The 19,653-nt window shown below is 38.5% G+C and overlaps 2 protein-coding genes across 7 annotated transcripts in view; both read left to right on the top strand.

Annotated features, from left to right (window-relative positions):
- Positions 1-9,187, top strand: part of TUT7 (terminal uridylyl transferase 7) — a 35,707-nt gene extending 26,520 nt beyond the window's left edge. For 3 of the 6 annotated variants that reach the window (XM_040540835.1, XM_040540833.1, XM_040540834.1), the window contains exons 22-28: positions 245-422; positions 1,627-1,674; positions 1,787-1,878; positions 2,482-2,597; positions 4,228-4,553; positions 6,267-6,343; positions 6,517-9,187. In XM_040540835.1, coding sequence (XP_040396769.1) covers positions 245-422; positions 1,627-1,674; positions 1,787-1,878; positions 2,482-2,597; positions 4,228-4,553; positions 6,267-6,343; positions 6,517-6,711 — 1,032 coding nt within the window. In that variant the 3' untranslated portion in view covers positions 6,712-9,187. The remainder of the gene's footprint in view (positions 1-244; positions 423-1,626; positions 1,675-1,786; positions 1,879-2,481; positions 2,598-4,227; positions 4,554-6,266; positions 6,344-6,516) is intronic. The other 3 variants (XM_040540836.1, XM_040540839.1, XM_040540837.1) reach the window with 3 other exon arrangements.
- Positions 9,188-12,748: 3,561 nt separating this feature from the next.
- On the top strand, positions 12,749-18,529 carry ISCA1 (iron-sulfur cluster assembly 1). The gene is made up of 4 exons (XM_040540832.1): positions 12,749-12,947; positions 13,905-13,958; positions 15,848-15,953; positions 18,233-18,529. Exons 1-4 carry the CDS (start codon positions 12,867-12,869, stop codon positions 18,379-18,381), a joined length of 390 nt encoding a protein of 129 aa, XP_040396766.1. The 5' UTR covers positions 12,749-12,866; the 3' UTR covers positions 18,382-18,529.
- Positions 18,530-19,653: the final 1,124 nt, after the last annotated feature.

The following is a 19,653-nucleotide window of genomic DNA, read 5'->3' as shown; positions in this document are numbered from 1 at the left end:
GGAAAACTGGCAAAATCTAATGTTAGAAATATTATTAATTCTACACTTTAATTGTTAATGTTTAAAAAACACACCACTTTAAAATCAATATTTGTCTATTAATACCAATTGTGAAGGGAAGGGAAGTATTCTGGAGTAACTGAATCATGTTTCTTTATAGAATAAAGCTTGCATTGTTGGAGTTTCCAATTTACAATGTTATTCTGCCTAATGTAAGTATTGAAAATATTTCTGTCATTTTCAGCCAGATGTTTGGCCTGACTTTGGCAAAAACACTGAATCTGTTGGGCAGCTTTGGCTGGGACTTCTCCGTTTTTACACAGAAGAATTTGATTTTAAAGAGCATGTCATCTGCATTAGGAGAAAGAATCTGCTTACAACTTTCAAGAAGCAGTGGACCTCCAAATACATTGTAATTGAAGGTAAAAGCACATAATGTACACATGTAGAATTGCTTTCATGTCCACATTAAAAAAAATGATCTTTCCACATGGTTTGCTTATTTTACTGTTACTAGATTTCAAGTTGCTATTTCTTCATGTTTTAAAGTCTTTGTATAAAAATTCCCATTGAGTTTCAGTATTGCTAAAAGCTCTTTTTTTTTCTATCTGCAAAGAAGCTACAAAGCAGACTTCATGCCTGGAGATTTTCTCACTAGTTTTTGCAGAGTCCATATTTGAATGACAGATTTAATGCTATGTATGTATTACACTGTTAATACCAAGGTCTCGATCAAGAAAATAAAGTGATACATTTCAGAAGTGTTCCCTAAGCCATTTTCTGGCCCATATGACTTTCATGATAAGAACTTCTGTCTTACCCCCACATACAACTTATTCTTTCATAGTATTGTAGAATATCCCAAGTTGGAAGAGACCCACAAGGATCAAGTCAAATTCATGGCTCCACATATGACCACCCCAAAATCAAACCATATGTCTGACAGTATCCAAATGCTTCTTGAACTTTGGCAGGCTCGGTGCCATGACTACTTTACTGGGGAGCCTGTCCCAGTGCCCCACCACCCTCTGGGTGCAGAACCTTTCCCTAACACCCAGCCTGACCCTCCCCTGTCCCAGCTCCATGCCGTTCCCTCGGGTCCTGTCGCTGTCCCCAGATAGCAGAGCTCGGCGCCTGCCCCTCCGCTCCCCTCGTGAGGGAGCTGCAGGCCTCCATGAGGCCTCCCCTCAGCCTGCTCTGCTCTGGGCTGAGCAAACCAAGGGACCTCAGCTGCTCCTCATATGTCATTTCCTCTAGGTCCTTCACCATCTTTGTTGCCCTCCTTCGGACACTCTGTTTTATGCCCTCTTGTATTGTGCACCCAAAACTGGGTGCGTTACTTAAGGTGAGGCTGCACCAGTACAGAGCAGAGCAGGACAATCACTTTCTTTGACTGTCTAGCTATACTGTGCTTAATGCACTCCAGGATACTTAAGTCACTTTAGAGATGGACTGCTGTGATCCTGTGTCCATGAACTTTTTCTTTTCTATAAGTTTGAAAACATTTTAATTTCAGTGTATTAACTGAGCATTGGGAAATAGCTGCCTTGGCTTATCCATGTGTGTATACATATATTGCTGATCTTGCCCTGGACTTCAATAATGTCTATAATGCTTTCTATACAGACCCCTTTGATTTGAACCACAATCTTGGAGCTGGATTATCAAGAAAAAGTGAGTTTCCTGTTGACAAATTTGTGTACAAAGTGACGATCTTGTCTTAAATCTTATTTTACTGGCTTGCTTTGCTTGGTGTTTTCATGTTTTCTCTTTTTTGTTTCCCTAGTGACAAATTTTATAATGAAGGCTTTTATCAATGGCAGAAGGGTATTTGGTACTCCTGTAAAAATATTTCCTAAAGAATATCCATCAAAAATGGTAAGCTGCTTCTAAGAGAAGTATGTACATGCTCTTGGATGTATAAATTATCGTTTCTGGGAACATGGTTACAGTCTCCTTATTTTCTCTTCTAAATTTCTACAGTTCTCTAATAAATCATTAAGCATTATAATAAATCATAATAATAAAACATTAATAATAATATTAATAAATATTTATTATAAATATAATCATTAGGCATAACAATGCATTTAAAAGCATTATTATATACTGCTTTCATGTTGTATAAAATGTGGATGCATGCAGAATACTAATAAACTGAGATATTCATTGTGTAGATTTTTCAACATTTTATTCTCCATCAAAAACAGCTTACCATTCTTTAAGACTGCGTTTTTAAAAAGAACTTGCAGACTTGGTAGTTGGCAGGCTGCTTGTGAAGAAGAGGCAGCAGTGGACAGTTAATCTCATCAGGTTTTTCAGGAGTTCAGCTGCACACTTTATACTTTTTATACTTTTTGTACTTTTTATCCGTATGGTTTATACTTTTCCATAACTCCTACTGTAGTTCAACATTTGTTTATCTGTTTTGATTGCCAAGTGTATGGATTTGCAATTTAAATGCATTTTTTTTTTTTTCAGGAGTACTTCTTTGATCCAGAAGTACTCACAGAAGGAGAATTGGCACCAAATGACAGATGCTGCAGAATTTGTGGTAAAATTGGCCACTTCATGAAAGATTGTCCCTTGAGAAGAAAGTGAGTATAGTTCTGGGATCTGTGTGTAACATTTCCTTAGGTTTGTTTAGAAGGAAGATTAGAATAGGAATGCTAAAGCTGCACGAATGCAGATATATTCTATACAGCATTAGAGCAAAAGTCAACGCATCTGTGAGTTCTCTGTCCAGACATTTCAAATAGGATGTGCTGTTTATGGAAGGCACGCTAGTTGGCTGTCTTCTGGAATCTCTTCTCTTACATTCCACCATCATCTCCAGTTGCTGAATAAGAGATGATAGAGCATGCACCTGCTCTGGTAGTACTCATTTGTGGACTGGAGTTGTTTACAATTTTATCTTTTTAAGTGTTTTTTCTGAACCTGATTCTCCTGTTTACCTTCTTTGCTAACCAGTTCCAGAAGTATGCTAAATGCTGTGTAAACTAGTACTACCTTCTTTTACCTCTTTTAAACCAAACTCATTTTAGTTTCATGAACATTTCATAGGCATAGCATTGTAGGGTTTAGTCAGTAATGATACTGCCTTCATGGGTTTGTAAGCCATGATTGTGCTTCTTTCCTTCTAGCTTCTTTCCAAGTTTGTGCCTTGGCCTTTTTTAATATTTCCTCTTTAGACAGTTGCTCCTTTCATTTTAGCTGCCTTTCTCTGTGCCTTCTCTAACTCCACTACTTCCTTCTTAAAGGATTGAGACCAGATCAACATGCGGTACTCAGGTGTTGGTACACCATGGTTTTACTTAGTTTAAAAAAGAAAAAAAAAAAAAAATCCCTTCTCCCTTGTTCTTGGTGTTTCATCTGATGATAAACATTAACCTTTTTGGCCAGTACTGTTTGTCAGCTAGTTGATTTTTTTTTTTTTGAGATTTCTTTAAAATTTTTCCAAGATGTCTTTTCTTAGTTCTAATTGCCAGTTCCAAGTTCAACATTGTATGGACATGATTTAGAGTATTTTTACCAGGATGCATTGTTCACAGTTTTATCTATGTTGACACTTGTCTGCCATCATTTTGAGTCATTCAGTTTTTTTAGTTTCTTCCAGTTGCTTGCCATTAGTGCTGCATCTGTGTGAACAAATGAGCTTATAGTAATCTTCAGACTCAGAAGTTTCACTGATTGCTCTTTCTCCAGGTCATAGATAAAAAGTTAAAGAAACCCAGTAACGATGCCTGGGTCCTCCCTAATAGGTGACACTTTAAGTCACTTTGAACATTAGAATCTTCTCCCAGATTTTTAGAGATACTGTGAATGTACACAGTTTGGGAAGGAAGGAAGCTAGATTTCTGATAAAATTGTACAAGTAAGAAAATTAATTGATACCCTATTTTTATCTGTTAGCATTTTGCTTGGTGTTTCTTTTCTTCCACTGTCTTTAAAGCTGCAGCACACAGATCTTCCTACAGACGTTTTTATGTTTTTGAGATATAATTATTAGCTTTTCACCTGTACTGTAATCTAATCGCAAAGTTAAATCATTAAATGTATTTTATATCGGTATAGGACTGTTTGTTAGGAGAGTCAAAGGATTAACTTTATTTGACCGTCTGAGGAAATACATTAAATACATTTATTGTCCATATGCAATGCTTGTGGTTTTTTTCCTCCGTGTATGTATATAAGGTGTATGAACTCTGTAGCCTTTTCCTCTTGCAGAGTAAGGCGGCGACGTGATTATGAAGATAGCAAAAACCAGAGGTACCCAGAAAACAAAGAGAAAAAAAGCAAAGAGGACAAAGAAACCCAGAATAAAACAACAGAAAAAGAGAACTCAGTGAAAGAGGGAAAGTTGCATCCATTTACACCGCCGAAGAGCAAACCAACAAGGGGAATAGTGGAAACTGGAAGAGAAAAGAGTCCCAGGCAATCAGCAGAGAAGTGGAAGCGTCTGGAAGACAGAGAGTTAAGAGAAAAACGTTGTTTCATCTGTGGAAGAGAAGGTCATATCAAAAAGGAGTGCCCACAGTATAAAGCAACTGCAGGTATGAAGCTGATCAACCTGAGTAGCTTAAGCACAACTTACTGTTTGGGAATTTTTAACAGTGTTGACTAATGGATAAAGGTTTTTGCTTTGAATGGCGTCACATTAATGCTGTCTCATGTTTTAAAAATGTAGTCACGCTTGGTCAGTTTTCCCTTCCTCACTTGCATTTCAAAACTCTGCCGTATCCTGAGATGTGACATGGTTTCTCTTAGCAGGTAAGATGGAAGTAGAAGAAAGAGTAGAGTGTATGTTGAAATTGCTTTCATTGTCCTCTCTACATAAGAGTTTGCTAACATTTCAAATTACAGCTTCTATTTTGGTGCACTGAAATAGCAGTAAAAGCTAGGCTATAGCTCCTCCTATCATCTTCACATACACAAAATATTTAGTGACCATAAGGTCACTAAATAAAATAAATTGCTTAGATAAAATACTGTGAATGAAATAAAATAATGTGCCTCCTTAATCTGTCTTTTTTTCCTAGAGTCAAATTGTAACTTTGAGTTAAAAAAAAAAAACAAAATTACAAAAGGGCCCCACACCTAGATCTTTACCGACAGACTTGAACAGAACAGTGAACTGCTAAGCAGTATCTAAGTCATCCTTCACATTAGACAGATCTCTTATCATCTGTGTTGAATTGAAAATCACTCTGTAATAAAAATGAAACTTTTTAAGATGATGAATGGTACTTTCAGCTAGCTTCCAAAGGAACACAGTATTACAGTTTTCCATTAAGTAAACCTAAGAGCGTTTAAATTTCTACTATAGAAAAAATGCTCTACAGATTGCTCAGTCCTTGACATTTTAAAGTAAAAAATAGGAATCTGTTGCATAAACATCATTTCAAACCAGCTTTTCTCTATTAGCAAAAATGTTCCTTCTAGCTTAGATAAGGAGACTCTTCTTAATCAGATGTATTTAGCACAAGAGGGCATAAGACTGTACTAGCAAAATACTGGAAGTGGGAGGAAAATGGTTGCAAATATATTCAGAACTTTCAGGGTGTTTGGAAGTATTCTTCATTTGATAAACCACTAGAAGTATTAGGTGGACAAAAAAGATGTTTATAAAGTAAGGCTGTCCAGCTTCTGATGTTTTGAAGGTGCATGTCAAGTTTAAACTTAATTTTTGAGTTTCTTTATCTTTGAGCATTTCTTGCTACCACTTCATTTGCCATCATGCTGAGTTTTGCTGTGGTGGAAATGTGTATGTCTGACTGTTTTGTAGTCACTGATGGGAATGATGGGTATTTTGGGAATTATTATATTTGAATTTGAAGAGGAGGAGAATTGATCTAGGTTGGGCTTTTGTTTTTTGCTTGCTTAGTGCCTGAAGTGTTCTCTGTAGTTGAGTAGAAGACTAAGAAGGAGTGGACCCAGGAGATCTGATTTTTGTTCCTTGCTATGCTACAAACATTCTATGGGACTTTGGACAATTCTCTTAACCCCGTGTCTTCATTTGTTCTCTGAAGATCCCAGTCTTTCTCTGTAGATTTGGGAGAAGATTCCTTAGATGTTTATCTATAGATGCATCTCACTTCATTGTGCCCACTTTCCATATTATGAAATGGAGGAAAATAGCAATGTCATGTGTTTTCTGTGCTATGAAAGTAGATGCAAGTATCTTTGTATTTTTTTTTATGTTATGAAACCTGAGATGGAAACTAGTTTCAAATTAGTAAATCATGGTTGTATTATGACCTTTTCAGGAGGATCAAAGCTGGAAGTGTTGTGTGGATCCCCTTCTTTACCAACTGTTACCAAACATGGTGGTCGATTAAATCAGGTAAACACTATATGTTCATTTTCCTGGATCTTTTTATCTTTGAATATTCTGAAGCCCATGCAAAGTAACTAAAAATAGCTTTACTTAAGCTTTCAAGGAGAACCTTTGGGGGCGGGGGGTTATTGTTATACTTCAGTTTTGTTCGTTCATCAATACGTATGTGTTATTTATAGGGAATGCTTATACATGAAGAAAAAAAGAAACAAAAAGGAAAAGTATTTTTGAGTCCCCAGTCAGGTTTGTATGTCTTAATTTCAATTCAGAACTTCTGTGTAAAAGCATGCATTTTTAACTTGCTTTCTCCATCAGTCCTAACGGGAACTCTGCCCAATTTGCTGAACACAGCAGTAGTCTGGACAGGTTGCTAGATAATTCTGAAGTGAAAACAGTTTTTTTTTTTCAAGCTGGAAATGTGCATTTTTTTTTCAGTTGTGTTTTGGGAGCAGAACATGTAAGGCATGTTAATTCTGTCAGCCATTTGTTCTTTATTTAACTCTGATAGATTTATTTTGCAGAAGGATATGGTGTTTTTATCAATCTTTCTCTTCTCTCCCTCTGTTTTGGCATACATGGGGTTCTGTGTTTCTCCTCAGGGACGACATGTGGAACACTTTCTTGTGAGGCTTCCTCAGAGTAATCGTCTAGAATTCCATATGATCAGCTAACTTAGGAGAGACTATGAAAGCACATCCTTTGTCTGAGCTGCCAAAATGCAAGAAAGTTAAAATTACACTTACAAGTAGCAGTCAGATGATGACATAAAGGCCTTTATGTACTCTCTCTGGATCAGAGATGTTTTGTGCATTGTGTTAGATGCATGGTTGCCGCTGCAGCTTCCTTACAGTAATTTCACACACTTAACTTATTAACTGGTACAATGAAGATTTTAAAAGCAACTGCTTTTTTTTTTTAATTTGAGTTTTGAATGCAACTGCAAACCATTTAGCAGCTTGTTTGTTTTTTTTTTTCCAGGAAATATATATAAGTCTCTTCTGGGGCACCTGAAGGGGGATTTGAGTAGTATTCACAAACTTCTGAAGACTAAACTGCTATTAAGTACATCATTAGAGTCTCAGTTTTTTGTGGGGTGGGGATAGTACTTCCTGTTTGCATTGCAAGACTCTTTCAAATCTAAGTTTGGGGATTTAAACCACAAAGCAGTTTGTCATTAGGTGTTTAGTTGGAAAAAAAAAATAGTCTTCCTTGTTTCTATTTTAGTATTTCCTACTGTTCTCCAGCAGCTGATGTTACAAAGTTGATCTGTGTGTGATTTCATTGTAGTTTGACTTAACGGTATTTTCCTCCTGTCTGGTTGTTTCATTTGCTTTATGTCTGTTTGTGTTTTTTTTTTAAATATTATTTGAAACCTTTAAACCTTTAAAGTGTGATGCTTTTTTTTCCCCCCCAATCTCAGGCAGCCTTTCCAATAAATATATGACTCAGGGAAAAGCCTCACAGAAGAGGACCCAACAAGAATCATGAGGGATATGAAGCACTGTTAAATTGCAATACAGGCCCTTCATTCACTTAAAAACTTACTTTGGCTAAAGCATCTGGATTCACAGGACAGCAGCATAAACAATCTTCAACTTAAAATACCCATATTTCTTTAAATTTAATACAAATTGCTAGTAAAAGAAACTGGATTTTAATATGGTCTCATACCATGGACCCCTGCTCTTAAATAGGTTGTTTTTAAGCATTTTAATAGAAAGCCACCACATTTTGTATTTGTTCACTAGGTAAATCATATAGATAAGGGCAGGTACTAAAAATGGACCAAGGTTTTGTCTTGTCATTCAGCCTGACCATTTTAAAATGCACTAAAATTGTGTGCAAGCCAAATATGTATTTTCTTCAAAAACTGATTTTTGAAAGAGCAAATATTTATAAATGTTGTTTACTGAATCCTTGTGTAAAATTGTATGAAATGTTTGTAGACTGCTACAGCTGTGTTTGCAAACAGGTTTTTGTGGTGTTTTCTTTTCCCCCATGTACAGAACTGAAAACATGGACACTAGGAAACATATGTAAAAGTCTCTGCAAATAAGCAGTGCCATTAAGGTTTTTGTTTTGTTTTTTTTTTTCCCCTTCTGTGATTTTATGGGAATTCATTTGCTGCTGTGCTTGTGTACAAGAGGGGAAAAAGAAGAAAAAAAAAAAGGACTATGAAACAGGTCAGTCCTGTTTGATGCTGCTAAGAATCTTTTTCATGACCTTGGGGATACAGACATAACTGCTTTATGTAACAGAGAAATGATATATGGCAACTGAGGAAAACACATCCATTTTCATAAAATGTGAATGGAATCCTTGGACCAGCCAAGAATTTAAGTAGTATTATCAACTTGAGCTTTACTTGAAGTCCTTCCAGAGCTGGTAATGTACTCTCTATCTTGTTCAGGAAAGAATTAGTTATGTCGTAAAATTGAAACCACTGTTATTTATGACTTTTAAATAAATAAAAAAAAAGAAAAAGAAATTCAGACTTAAGTTTCTATATTTCTTCTTAGGTTTTAGTTTTCAGTATTCCTTTACTTAAATGTAAGATTAATGATTAACTTGTTAGAATAATCTGTTTTTTGAAATGTCGTGTTTAAATCTTTTTTCCCTACCTATCTATTTTTAAACTAAAGGTGAAAGCTAGAATTTCTAAAGTGACTTCAAGAAGCTGAGATCCTATTTTGATTTGCATCCATCTGTAACCGGCTATTTATAAACTTCTAGATTGCAACTTTTCAAAAAAAAAAAAATTTCCTTGACATATTTTCAATCTTAGCCAGCAACAAACAGTAGTTTTTTTTTCTGTAACTTCTGTCTTCATATAAAATTAAGCCATTTTTTCCTCTAAAAACATGTTTTTTCTGTACTTTTTCATTCATACCCCAAAAAGTAGAAAGGCTGACATGCCTTCTGTATGGTTTTAGTATTCTGTTGAGACTTCATTTTTTGCTGATGGGAATTACCTGTATAAACCTCCAGGAGACTAAGGCACAATCTCACAAATAGAAGGTATTTTTAAAATGAAATAAATAATATTTATACATACTCACCCTCTTCCCGTTGTGATATTTTGTAATTTAACAGTAAAACTTAAAAAATGTGAGATTCTAAACTCACATCCAATTGCAAACTGTTCTGTAGATTACCAGTCTTGTCACTTTGAAGCTGCTGCTTCCTTACACAACTACTAAGTCTGTATAGTTACCAATGGCATAGCCCTAGAATAAAACCTCTAAAGTTGGGCTGCACAGTACAGGCATTACACAAATGACTAGTAAATGTCTTTGCCTAAACTATAGTTAAAGAGCACAGTCATAACTTACTAACACAATGATGCATTACAGAGAATAAACACAGATGATGAGGCTGTTGATGATGATGAGCATATCTACTGGATTTGTATGTTGTAAAATTTAGTGAAGGGATTTGTAATTACCTGGACTTCAGTGAAGCATTTGACATTGCCCCTACATGCCATCCTTGTCTCTAAATTGGAGAGACGTGGATTTGGTGGATGGACCACTCGGTGGGTAAGGAATTGGTTGGGTGGTCTCACTCAGAGTTGTGGTCAATTGTTCAGTGTCCACGTGGAGTTCAGGAACGAGTGGTGTTTCTCAGGGGTCGGTACTGGGACCAGCGCAGTTTAACTTCGTGTCAGTGACATGGACAGTGGGATGGGGTGCACCCTCAGCAAGTTTCCTGATGACACTGAGCTGTGGGTTGCAGTCAACACACTGGAGGGAAGGGATGCCATCCAGAGGGACCTGGACAGGCCTGAGAGGTGCTCCTATGTGAACCTCATGAAGTTCAACAAGGCCAAGTGCAAGGTCCTGTATCTGGGCCGGGGCAGTCCCAAGCATAAATACAGGCTGGGCAGCGAATGGACTGAGACCAGCCCTGCAGTCAGGGACCTGGGGGTGTTGGTTGATCAGAAGCTCAACATAAGCCGGCAATGTGCACTAGCAGCCCAGAAAGCCAACTGTATTCTGGGCTGCATCAAAAGCAGCGTGGCCAGCAGGGTGAGGGAAGGGGATTCACCCCCACCCTACTCTGCTCTTGTGAGATCCCGCCTGGAGCACTGTGTTCAGCCCTGGGACCTCCAGCACAAGAAGGACGTGGACCTGTTAGAGCAAGCCCAGAGGAGGGCCACAAGAATGATCAGAGGGCTGGAGCCTTCTCCATAGGGCTTATCCTATGAAGACAGGCTGAGGGAGTTGGGGTTGTTCAGCGTGGAGAAGAGAGGGCTCTGGGGAGACCTTACAGCAGCCTTCCAGTACCTAAAGGGGGCCTACAGGAAAGCTGGGGAGGGACTCTTTGTCAGGGAGTGTAGCGATAGGACAAGGAGTAATGGCTTTAAACTAAAAGACAGTAGGTTTAGACTAGATTTAAGGAAGAAATTCTTCACGCAGAGAGTGGCGAGGCAGTGGCACAGGCTGCCCAGAGAAGCTGTGGGTGCCCCACCCCTGGAGGTGTTCAAGGCCAGGCTGGATGGGGCTTTGGGCAGCCTGGTCTGGTGGGAGGTGTCCCTGCCCATGGCAGGGGGTTGGAACTGTGTGGTCTTTAAGGCCCCTTCCCACCCAAATCCTTCTATGACTAGAAATCAAAGTAAAATAATAGTTAGGTTCTCAATAACTTTCTTTTTATCCAAGAGCCTTCTTGCCTTATTGGGAGTATATTCTCAAGGGAGTGACTTTTCACATATATAGAAAAAAAAAAGAGATGCACTGCATTAATAAAAAGTTTCTAAAAAAAAAAAACAGCATCAAAACTCATAGTAATAAACTGAACTATTAATTTACAGCTAAATACTACTATAGAATGTAATAAATATTAAGAAACAAGTAGTTTAGAAGATTTCTTCTTTACCACTTGTATATTCAGTAACACTGTTATATTCAGTCTCCCTAAAGACTACACAATGAACACTATCCACTGTGCTGTTTGCTGTGATTTTTTTGTTTCAAAGTGCTGTTGTGCTCTTGACATCCTTGTTTCAACAGTTGGAAAATGTCTTGTGCTATGATTACTCAGTTATAAGTGCTGAATAAAGATGAAAGAAGAAGTTCTCTCTCAGGTATGCAGCAGAGCTAACTGTCTTTCTTAAATCAGCAATTTAATCTTAGTTTAATAGTTATCTAGATACCTACCTTAATTCATAGTTCCTTTTAAAAGAAAGTGTTCAGACTACAGAGCCAGCTTTTCCAATCCAGTTGTTCTTGTGAGAGTTGCTTTATAGATGTATTTAAAACAGGTTTGTCATTCATTTAATATTTTATTTAAACATTTTTAGTACACAATACTTCCTTTTTTAAACCAATCACAGTCTTATAAGACCTGCAGAAACTGCATCAAAAATGGCCTTGCTAGTGAAGAATATACTTTTTCCCATCGTAATGAAGTTATCAATAATATTTCTTATTGTTTGCTTGAACTACTTAGATCTTAATACTGATTTTACCTTTATCTTCTTTTGGCATTGTACTGATGATAAAAAGCACCTTAACAAAAGGCTGTTTTTCTAGCCTATGCTCAGTTTTATACGCTGAGATACTTCAGTCACCTTTCTGCTGAATGGTGATTGGAAGCTCCCTGGGGAAATACAAGAAGGCGAAGCAATTTATGCCAGCATGGTGGATGGTAATGGTGGGTGTGCATTTGTACACAACTTTACAGCTTGGAAGCACTCGTCTTGCTGACTGAAGCTTTGGACTAACAATGAATATGAGCCCCCGCGCCCACAGGTGGGTGTGTTTTAGGTGAGGATGTGTGCCCAAGTTTTGTATAGCTAAAGAAAATGCAATTTTATACACTTGGTATCTGCTTTCATAGTTGAGGTAGAAGTGCTGTGCCTTAGTTCTAGTGTTCGAGAGAACAGGTACAATCATGTATGAAATAATAAATAAATACACTTTAAAAAAATAAAATAAGTATTTTAAAGCAATTTAAAACTTCTGAAGCTGGCTGTCGGAGCGCCAGGGGCCTGAAGGAGATGTGGTGACGAGGCACGGTGGGGCACGGTGCTTGTGTCTGGGCTTTGTACAGTGACGTTACAGCAGGGCTGTAACGGATTATCCCGGCGGAGGCGAGCAGCCGGCAGCCGTCACGACATCGAAAGCCACGGCTGCGTCGTCCCCGCTTTGCCGGAGCTGGCTGAGCGCCCGGGAGCTATCGCGAAACGCTGCCCAGCGCCTCCACCAGCAGCCGCTCAGCCGCCGCCCTCCCTGCTACTGCGCTCCTCCCCGGGGGGTATGGGAGCGCCGGGCGCCGCCTATCGCCTCCTATCGCCCCCTATCGCCCCCTATCGCCGCCTATCGCCGCCAGCACCCGCCCGCCGCCTCAGCGAGGCCCCGGTGGCGCAGCACGGCCGCGGAAGGCGGGGCGACGCCGGAGGGGCGGCTCCTCCCCCCGCCCATCACAGCCCCTCGGCCAATGAGGGCGGCCGCCGCCAGGGCGCGGCGCGGCGGCCCCGTCACGGCGTGACGTCGGCGGTGCCCATGGCCGAGGGCAGCGCGGGGGGGCCATGGCCTCGTCGGTGGTGCGGGCCACGGTGCGCGCCGTCAGCAAGAGGAAGCTGCAGGCCACGCGCGCCGCCCTCACGCTGGTCAGTGCCCGGCGACAGCCGCCGGGGCGGGGATGCGGGGCGGGCGCGGCGGGGGCCAGCCGTTAACGGCTGGGGGGGGCGAGCCGTTAACGGCCATGGGGGGGGGGGGAGGGGGGCTGGGGTCGACACGCTGCGGGCACGGCGGGCGTTGGAGGGGTGGGGGAGGGTGGGGGGGTGGGAAGGAAGAGGTCCGTAAATTTTCTGTGCCTAGTTCATCCTCGTTTGTAATGTGTGTTGGATAAAAGTTCCACGCGAACAGAGTTAATGTAGTGAATTGTAGCAGTGACCTTGGGAAAACAAGCTGCTGTCACGGGGTGAAGTTCTCGAGGTGTCTGTTGGCTGGCAGTGTGCGTGGGGAAGGAAGTAAACAGGCGCTGTGTGCTGCGTGGGTTAGGCTCAGCAGTCTTACAGGAGGGTAAACATCTTGAGATCAGCCATCAGATTCAAGTACACCACAGGATGGTTTGGGTTGGAAGGGACCTTAAAGATCTCTTAATTCCAACCCCGTGCCATGGGCAGGGACACCTCCCACCAGACCAGGCTGCCCAAAGCCCCATCCAGCCTGGCCTTGAGCACCTCCAGGGATGGGGCATCCACAGCTTCTCTGGGCAGCTTGTGCCAGGGCCTCACCGCCCTCATGGTAGTGAATTTCCTCCCAATATTTAGTCTAAACTTACTGTCTTTTAGTTTGAAGCCATTGCCTTTGTCCTATCACTACACTCCCATAAGAGTGTATCTCACGCTCCCATAGGCTAGTCAGCACTGACAGATGGCTGGTGCTGAAGGTGGATGTGTCAGATAGAAAAAGAAGCTGAAACGTGAGACAAAATTAGGTTGCACACAGTCAGAAATTTTTACAATACATGTAAGTATGTTACATGCTTTTTAGTATGTGCAGGTGTTCACTACAAATAAAAAGGAACATTTCAAATTGATGTGCATATTTTTCTTTTTCAGACCCCATCAGCCGTGCAGAAGATAAAACAACTTCTTAAAGATAAACCTGAGCATGTAAGTGTAAACAAGGCCACCCGATAAATAGTGCTGAGGTATTAAGGAATGTGCTAAGGAATTTAGAGATGTTGGTGTCTTTTGTTTGGAGGGGAATGTGTAAGCTTGTTTATTCAGTGTCATTTTTTTTTTATAAAATGCAGGAAATAACTGTAATGACATTTCATTGTACGCTTACTTTTGAGATAGATAAAGGTGAAGAAAAAGGTTAAGCTTCAAAGTATTTTTAAGCTATTTTTTAATTAAGTTTTCTAATGTGGCATAATCATGACTTCTGGTAGGACCAGAGATCTTCAACTGTTAATATTAGGATGTTACCAATTAGTTTTTGTAGGAATTCTCACTGTGAAGTAAATAATTACAAAGCTAGATTAATACCCATTGGAAAACATACAATTCTTGAGAAACTTGACAGAAAATGCATTTTTCTTTATATATATGTATATATAAAACATATATACATGTATTTTTATATATTATTTATATTTAAACAAATATATTGTATATATGTATGATTCATATTGTAATATATTATAAATATTATATATTTGTGTGAATATATATATAATATGTATATATATTCATATATTTTAGAGAGGGAGCCTTTATGTATAAATAATCACCATTTTACAATGTAACTGAGCTTGTCATCTTTTTCTTCATAGGAAAAAAACGCAGTTTTGCTTTCTGACCATTATAAAAACAAGCGTTAGGTTTTCTGCTTCACAGCAAGTACTATTTCAAGAAGTATATTTCTCTTCCAACTTTGGTACAAAGCCCATTGTTTCTCTTGCTTCCTGTACATCTGCACCTATCTAGACTCTTTGTTCTAACACTTTAAACCATCATAAGGAAGCCCAAAGCCCACAGCTTAGCTGGTCAGTCACCTCCTTGTTATAGATGGTGTTCCTGTTTTCCAGCGTATTTTTATCTAGCAGCTCCTGCAGAGAGAGCTGTTTAGTCTGGACAGATCATACATTGTTTGTCTGAAGTCCCACTTGGTGGCGAGTGATGATGTTTTGATACGTTTTTATCATAACATTGATTATGTGGATAGACAGCATATTTTTCCTATTTAATTATGAAGCAGTTGTGTGCTGAAAATGGAACAGCCACTTTTGAAAGATTCTTGTGCACATACAGTTTTCTGGTTCCGTGCCACCTTACCTTAGTTCTTTACCTGCACAGATACCCTTTTTGTCAGACATAGAAGGCTGTGTTGGATAGCTGTCAGTGGTTACAAATATACCATCTGTGTTGGCTTTCAACAAGGATTAAAGCATGAAACAAACGGACGTGTTTGGTGTAAGGAAGGGATCGAGCTTTACAGGTGGATGGCAGTAGGGGTAATGAAGAAATAAAAGTAATTTCTTTCAGGACTTTGTATTGAAGTAAAAGTTTTCTGATGGTCATTAGAGAAGGAATGTAAAAATCTAGCCACTGCCCTTGGCCTGGCCTCACAGCTTCATAAATAAATTACTGTAAATAATCTTAAAATAGTGCCTGAATTAGCATCTGAATAATCTTTAACTTGAAGTCACAAAAACATGTTTAAAATTTCACCGTCTTTATGAGAGGAGGCACCTACAGGAGAGGCAATAGTTTATTGTTACTTCTATTTTACTTCAAGACTTTTTTTAAAAATACTTTAGAGCTTGGTCCACAGTTGTAATCATCTGATACTTACCCTTACCTTAGCAGTCAATTTTGTAAAAGGGAAAAAGTGTTACCTCTTAATCTATAATACTAATGCACTTCTGGTTTAGCACTGTCTTTGGGGTAGTGTAGGACAGATGGCAGCATCTTGTGTTCTGTCTGTTTTATCTAGGTACTGCAGAACAGGCTTAAGAATGACTTTTTTCTATGTTTCTGGGTTGTGTTTTTTTCAGGTAGGTGTGAAAGTAGGTGTTCGTACAAGAGGATGCAATGGACTCTCTTACACATTAGAATATACAAAGTCTAAAGGAGACTCTGATGAAGAAGTAGTTCAAGATGGTGAGTTTCTGATGCAGTACAGCAAACTTGTGTGGTGATGGGGGAGAAGAACCTAATTACAGATTTGAAGGGACAGGTTAGAAGTTCTTTGAAGTAGCAAGTTACAGCAAGAGGTTCTAGCTTTCTGGTGCTGGGATTACTGTTGCATTGTTTTCTGTGTTGAAGTTACCGTTAAAATCTGCAGCTTTGCAGTCTCTGGTTCAGACACTACTGCATAACTCGTATAGCCTATCACTCATGTCTTTGGAGATGGCTAACTGCAGATATTTAGAGAAAATACAGAACCATGAGTGTATAAAGGGATACTTTATCAGCATAGCTAAAGCAAGGCTTGGCAAAATAAAGATTTTATTTGCAAAAAGATTTAGCAGCTATTTTCTCTGATTAGTCTTATGCTTCATTGATAGCTAATTTCTTTTTAACCTGTTTATGCTTTTGATCTTTGAAATGTTTTGTAACAACACTTCTACAATTTGAATTAAGCATTTTTTTTATTTTTTTTCATATGCTGGTGTTTAAGCTTGATTCCTGATAATTTCATTGTGTGTCCCATCACAGGTCTATTGCTAAAGTACTGAAACTTCCATTCATTTTTTCAATGTTTATAAGAATTTCTTTTTGGTCTTCCTGTCAAATATGGATTTTTTTTGTTTTTTTTTTTTTTTTACAGAAGCATAATAATTCTCCTTTTATAAAAGTTCTAAAATATTTATTTTGTGTTTGGAGTTTTTGCTTTGTTTAGTTTTTAAGCTTTATTGAACTCTCTTATATTTACATTCAGGATAATTACGTTTAATCTAGCAGAGAAGTAGGAGATTTGAATAAGAATGCAGTATCACAGTTACTTTCTTTTAAAAGGTATGCTGCTAGGCAGAGCCCATCTTCCAGCTGTCTTGGAAATATCTATGACCAACCCATACATTTTATTATTTTAAAAAAAGAAGTAGTTAGGGCTTCAGCAAATGATTAATTTGAACTGGACGCATGAGATTGAGAGCGCCACACAGTTCTGCAAGTGCCTTTTGATTTCAAACTTAGCTTGCTTCTGGTATTAATGTCTTCTGCTTGACTCAGAGAGCTGCTCTGACTTTATAGGGATGAAAACACATTTTTCAGAATGCATTTCCTAATTTCAATCTTGAGGAAGGTAAAAGCAGTTTCCCTGAGTCAAGACAGAGACCTGCAACTCCAAAGCCAAACAGCATTTCAGATGTGTCTGTGCAGTTTTCTTTGGCTAGGCTTTTATCCATTGGAGGCAGACTTCCACTGAAGGCTTTGAGTTTTATATCGCTCTATACTCTGTGAGCTGGTGGCTTTGGATACCAGCCCAAATTTTCTGGCATTTAGGTAGCAAGTGGCTGCTTCATGGATCAAGTCCATAAACTCTTTCATTAGATTTAGCCCTCCCCGAAAATGTACTTGGGGCAAATTCAACTCGGTTGCCCCCAGGCTTGTGTTGTGTTAGCAATATATTTTGTATTTTGACTGTGATAGAACAGCTTTCCATCAATCTCTCTTATAACTTAACCAGTTCTTGTTGCTGTTTACTGATGCAACTTTAAATTTTTCTTTTTGTTATTCCCTAGTCTGTAGATAGCTAAGGCAATTCACTCATGTCTTTGTATTGGACTTGGAGATTTAAAGTTCAGTATCTTTGCAGGCTGATACTTTGCGTGCTTTAGAAAAGTGATCCCTTTCTGATTCCTAAGATGAACTACTAATTCTTAGTCCTTAAAAGTTATTATATCTTTGAAAGGCCATACATTTGGCTTGGTATAGGATTCAATACTGCTAATAGTTCATGTAGACCTAATAATTTTGGTAGAACAAAGGACATTCCCTTGTGAGAGAGGAACATTTTTTTGACCTGTTGTTGGTCAGATGTTGTCAGACTTTTAAGAATGGTAGGAAATGGGTTAACAACTATAATGCATGAGAAGTATCAAAGCTGATATTCGTTCCCAAATTCTACAACTTATTTCCCTGGTTATTGTGTTTCTAATTCCAAACAAAAAAATATATGCATTCACATATACACACAAATAACAGTGCTAGGCTGTTATTAGAGTGTTATAGTAGGGTAAAAAACAAAATCAAAGTGTTGCATGTGCATGTTAGTCAAGGGAAAACATGTTTTAATGATAGTCTTGAAATTTTGCTTCCATTTTTATCAAGGTTGAAACAGAAAGTTTATCCAGTTCTATTCTAGTTGAAACAGAATTTCAAGGTAAGCGATGAATGATTTTGCTGTATGTAAATGTTTTTTCTTTGTCTTCAAGGGGTTAGAGTGTTTATTGAGAAGAAAGCACAGCTGACACTTCTAGGAACTGAAATGGACTATGTAGAAGACAAACTGTCCAGTGAATTTGTCTTCAATAATCCAAACATCAAAGGAACATGTGGCTGTGGAGAAAGCTTTAACATCTGAAACTTAGGACTAATTTTTTGACTTTGAACAGCACGAAACACTTGCTGTTTTTCTTTCAGAAGCAAATGAATTTTCTTCAGGTTCTTAGGCTGTGTCAAGTGTGGATGCCATTAAGGAAAATAAAGTTAAAGCATGTTGAAATTCTAAATTGTGTGTTATATTCCAGCACTGATATAGTCATGCCGTTATTTGTGATGAGTTGGGATCCAAAAGGTAAGAACTATAGTAACATCTGTGTACTCTCACATGCCAAGGAAATAAACCTCACTGTTCCTTTCCTTTGTCATTTTCTTTGTCCAGTGTACTCACAATTCCCCATCTAAAACCCATGCAATTATCAGAAATATATTCTGATTTGACTGGGGGGGGGGAAGGAAATAACGAAAACCAACATTTATAGGTGTTTGTTTATATACACCGATCTATGGTCTTCAGCTTCAAAGTTCACGGATTATGTAGATGCTTACTTTATGTTCTTAGATTTCTGATGGTTTCATGTTTTTTATGTGTAGGTTTTCTGGTATCCAATTTTCCTGTAAACCCAAGGAAGTCCAACAAGAAGTTAATGTATTAATGTAGTAGGCTGTTAGAGCACTGTTTGTAGAAATACTTCAAAATATGCTAATCCAATTTTAATCCTGCTCCTTGCCTTGTTGAAGGCAGAGCCTATGTTGTTTGTGTTTCAACAACTTGAAACACATTCAGGCACTGGAGTGCTAAAGCAGGAGTAAAGCAGGCCTTGTGTCTCACATTTCTGTTGTTTGTCCTCATCCTTCTTGACTTAAATTGCAAAGTTGATAACACTGCTCAGAATTCAGATTTCCAGTGGTCACGGAACATGTATATGCTCTCATATGCTGTCTGTGCACCAAAGCTATATATATGCATGGGGTTTCTTGAGAGGAAAAAAAAATACTTTTTTTTTTTCTTTTTGTAGACATGTGTGCTACTAATTTTGTTAGAATTTGAATTCTCTGTAATGACTGTGTAGGTACTAGGATTCTTCCCTTACAAAACTTAACGGTAACTTGTATTTAATGCCCATCCTGAGGTCAGTTTAGTAACAGGAAATCTTTGTGATTTAAAAACAAAAAACTTGTATTTAATAATTGTTTAAAAATAATCTAGTCGGTAATTAAAACAATTATACTTACAGGATGCTATTTTTTCTTTGGGATTAATGTACTTTCTTTTAATCAGATTATTCCTTTTTTAAGATGGTGTTTTTCAAGCTGATTGTCTTCAGTACTTCTTCTACTGGAGCTCAGGCAG

This window comes from Cygnus olor, chromosome Z (genome assembly GCF_009769625.2).
Source record: "Cygnus olor isolate bCygOlo1 chromosome Z, bCygOlo1.pri.v2, whole genome shotgun sequence".
NCBI classification, from domain to species: domain Eukaryota; kingdom Metazoa; phylum Chordata; class Aves; order Anseriformes; family Anatidae; genus Cygnus; species Cygnus olor.
The sequence above is the reverse complement of the archived record's forward strand: the minus strand, read 5'-3'. Positions and strand labels throughout refer to the sequence as shown.

Excerpts from the sequence above, each read along its gene's own strand:
- ISCA1 (XM_040540832.1), top strand. The coding sequence starts at position 12,867 with ATGGCCTCGTCGGTGGTGCGGGCCACGGTGCGCGCCGTCAGCAAGAGG. Across the intron at positions 12,948-13,904 it reads CGCGCGCCGCCCTCACGCTG|ACCCCATCAGCCGTGCAGAA; the intron begins GTCAGTGCCCGG and ends TTTCTTTTTCAG. Across the intron at positions 13,959-15,847 it reads TTAAAGATAAACCTGAGCAT|GTAGGTGTGAAAGTAGGTGT; the intron begins GTAAGTGTAAAC and ends TGTTTTTTTCAG.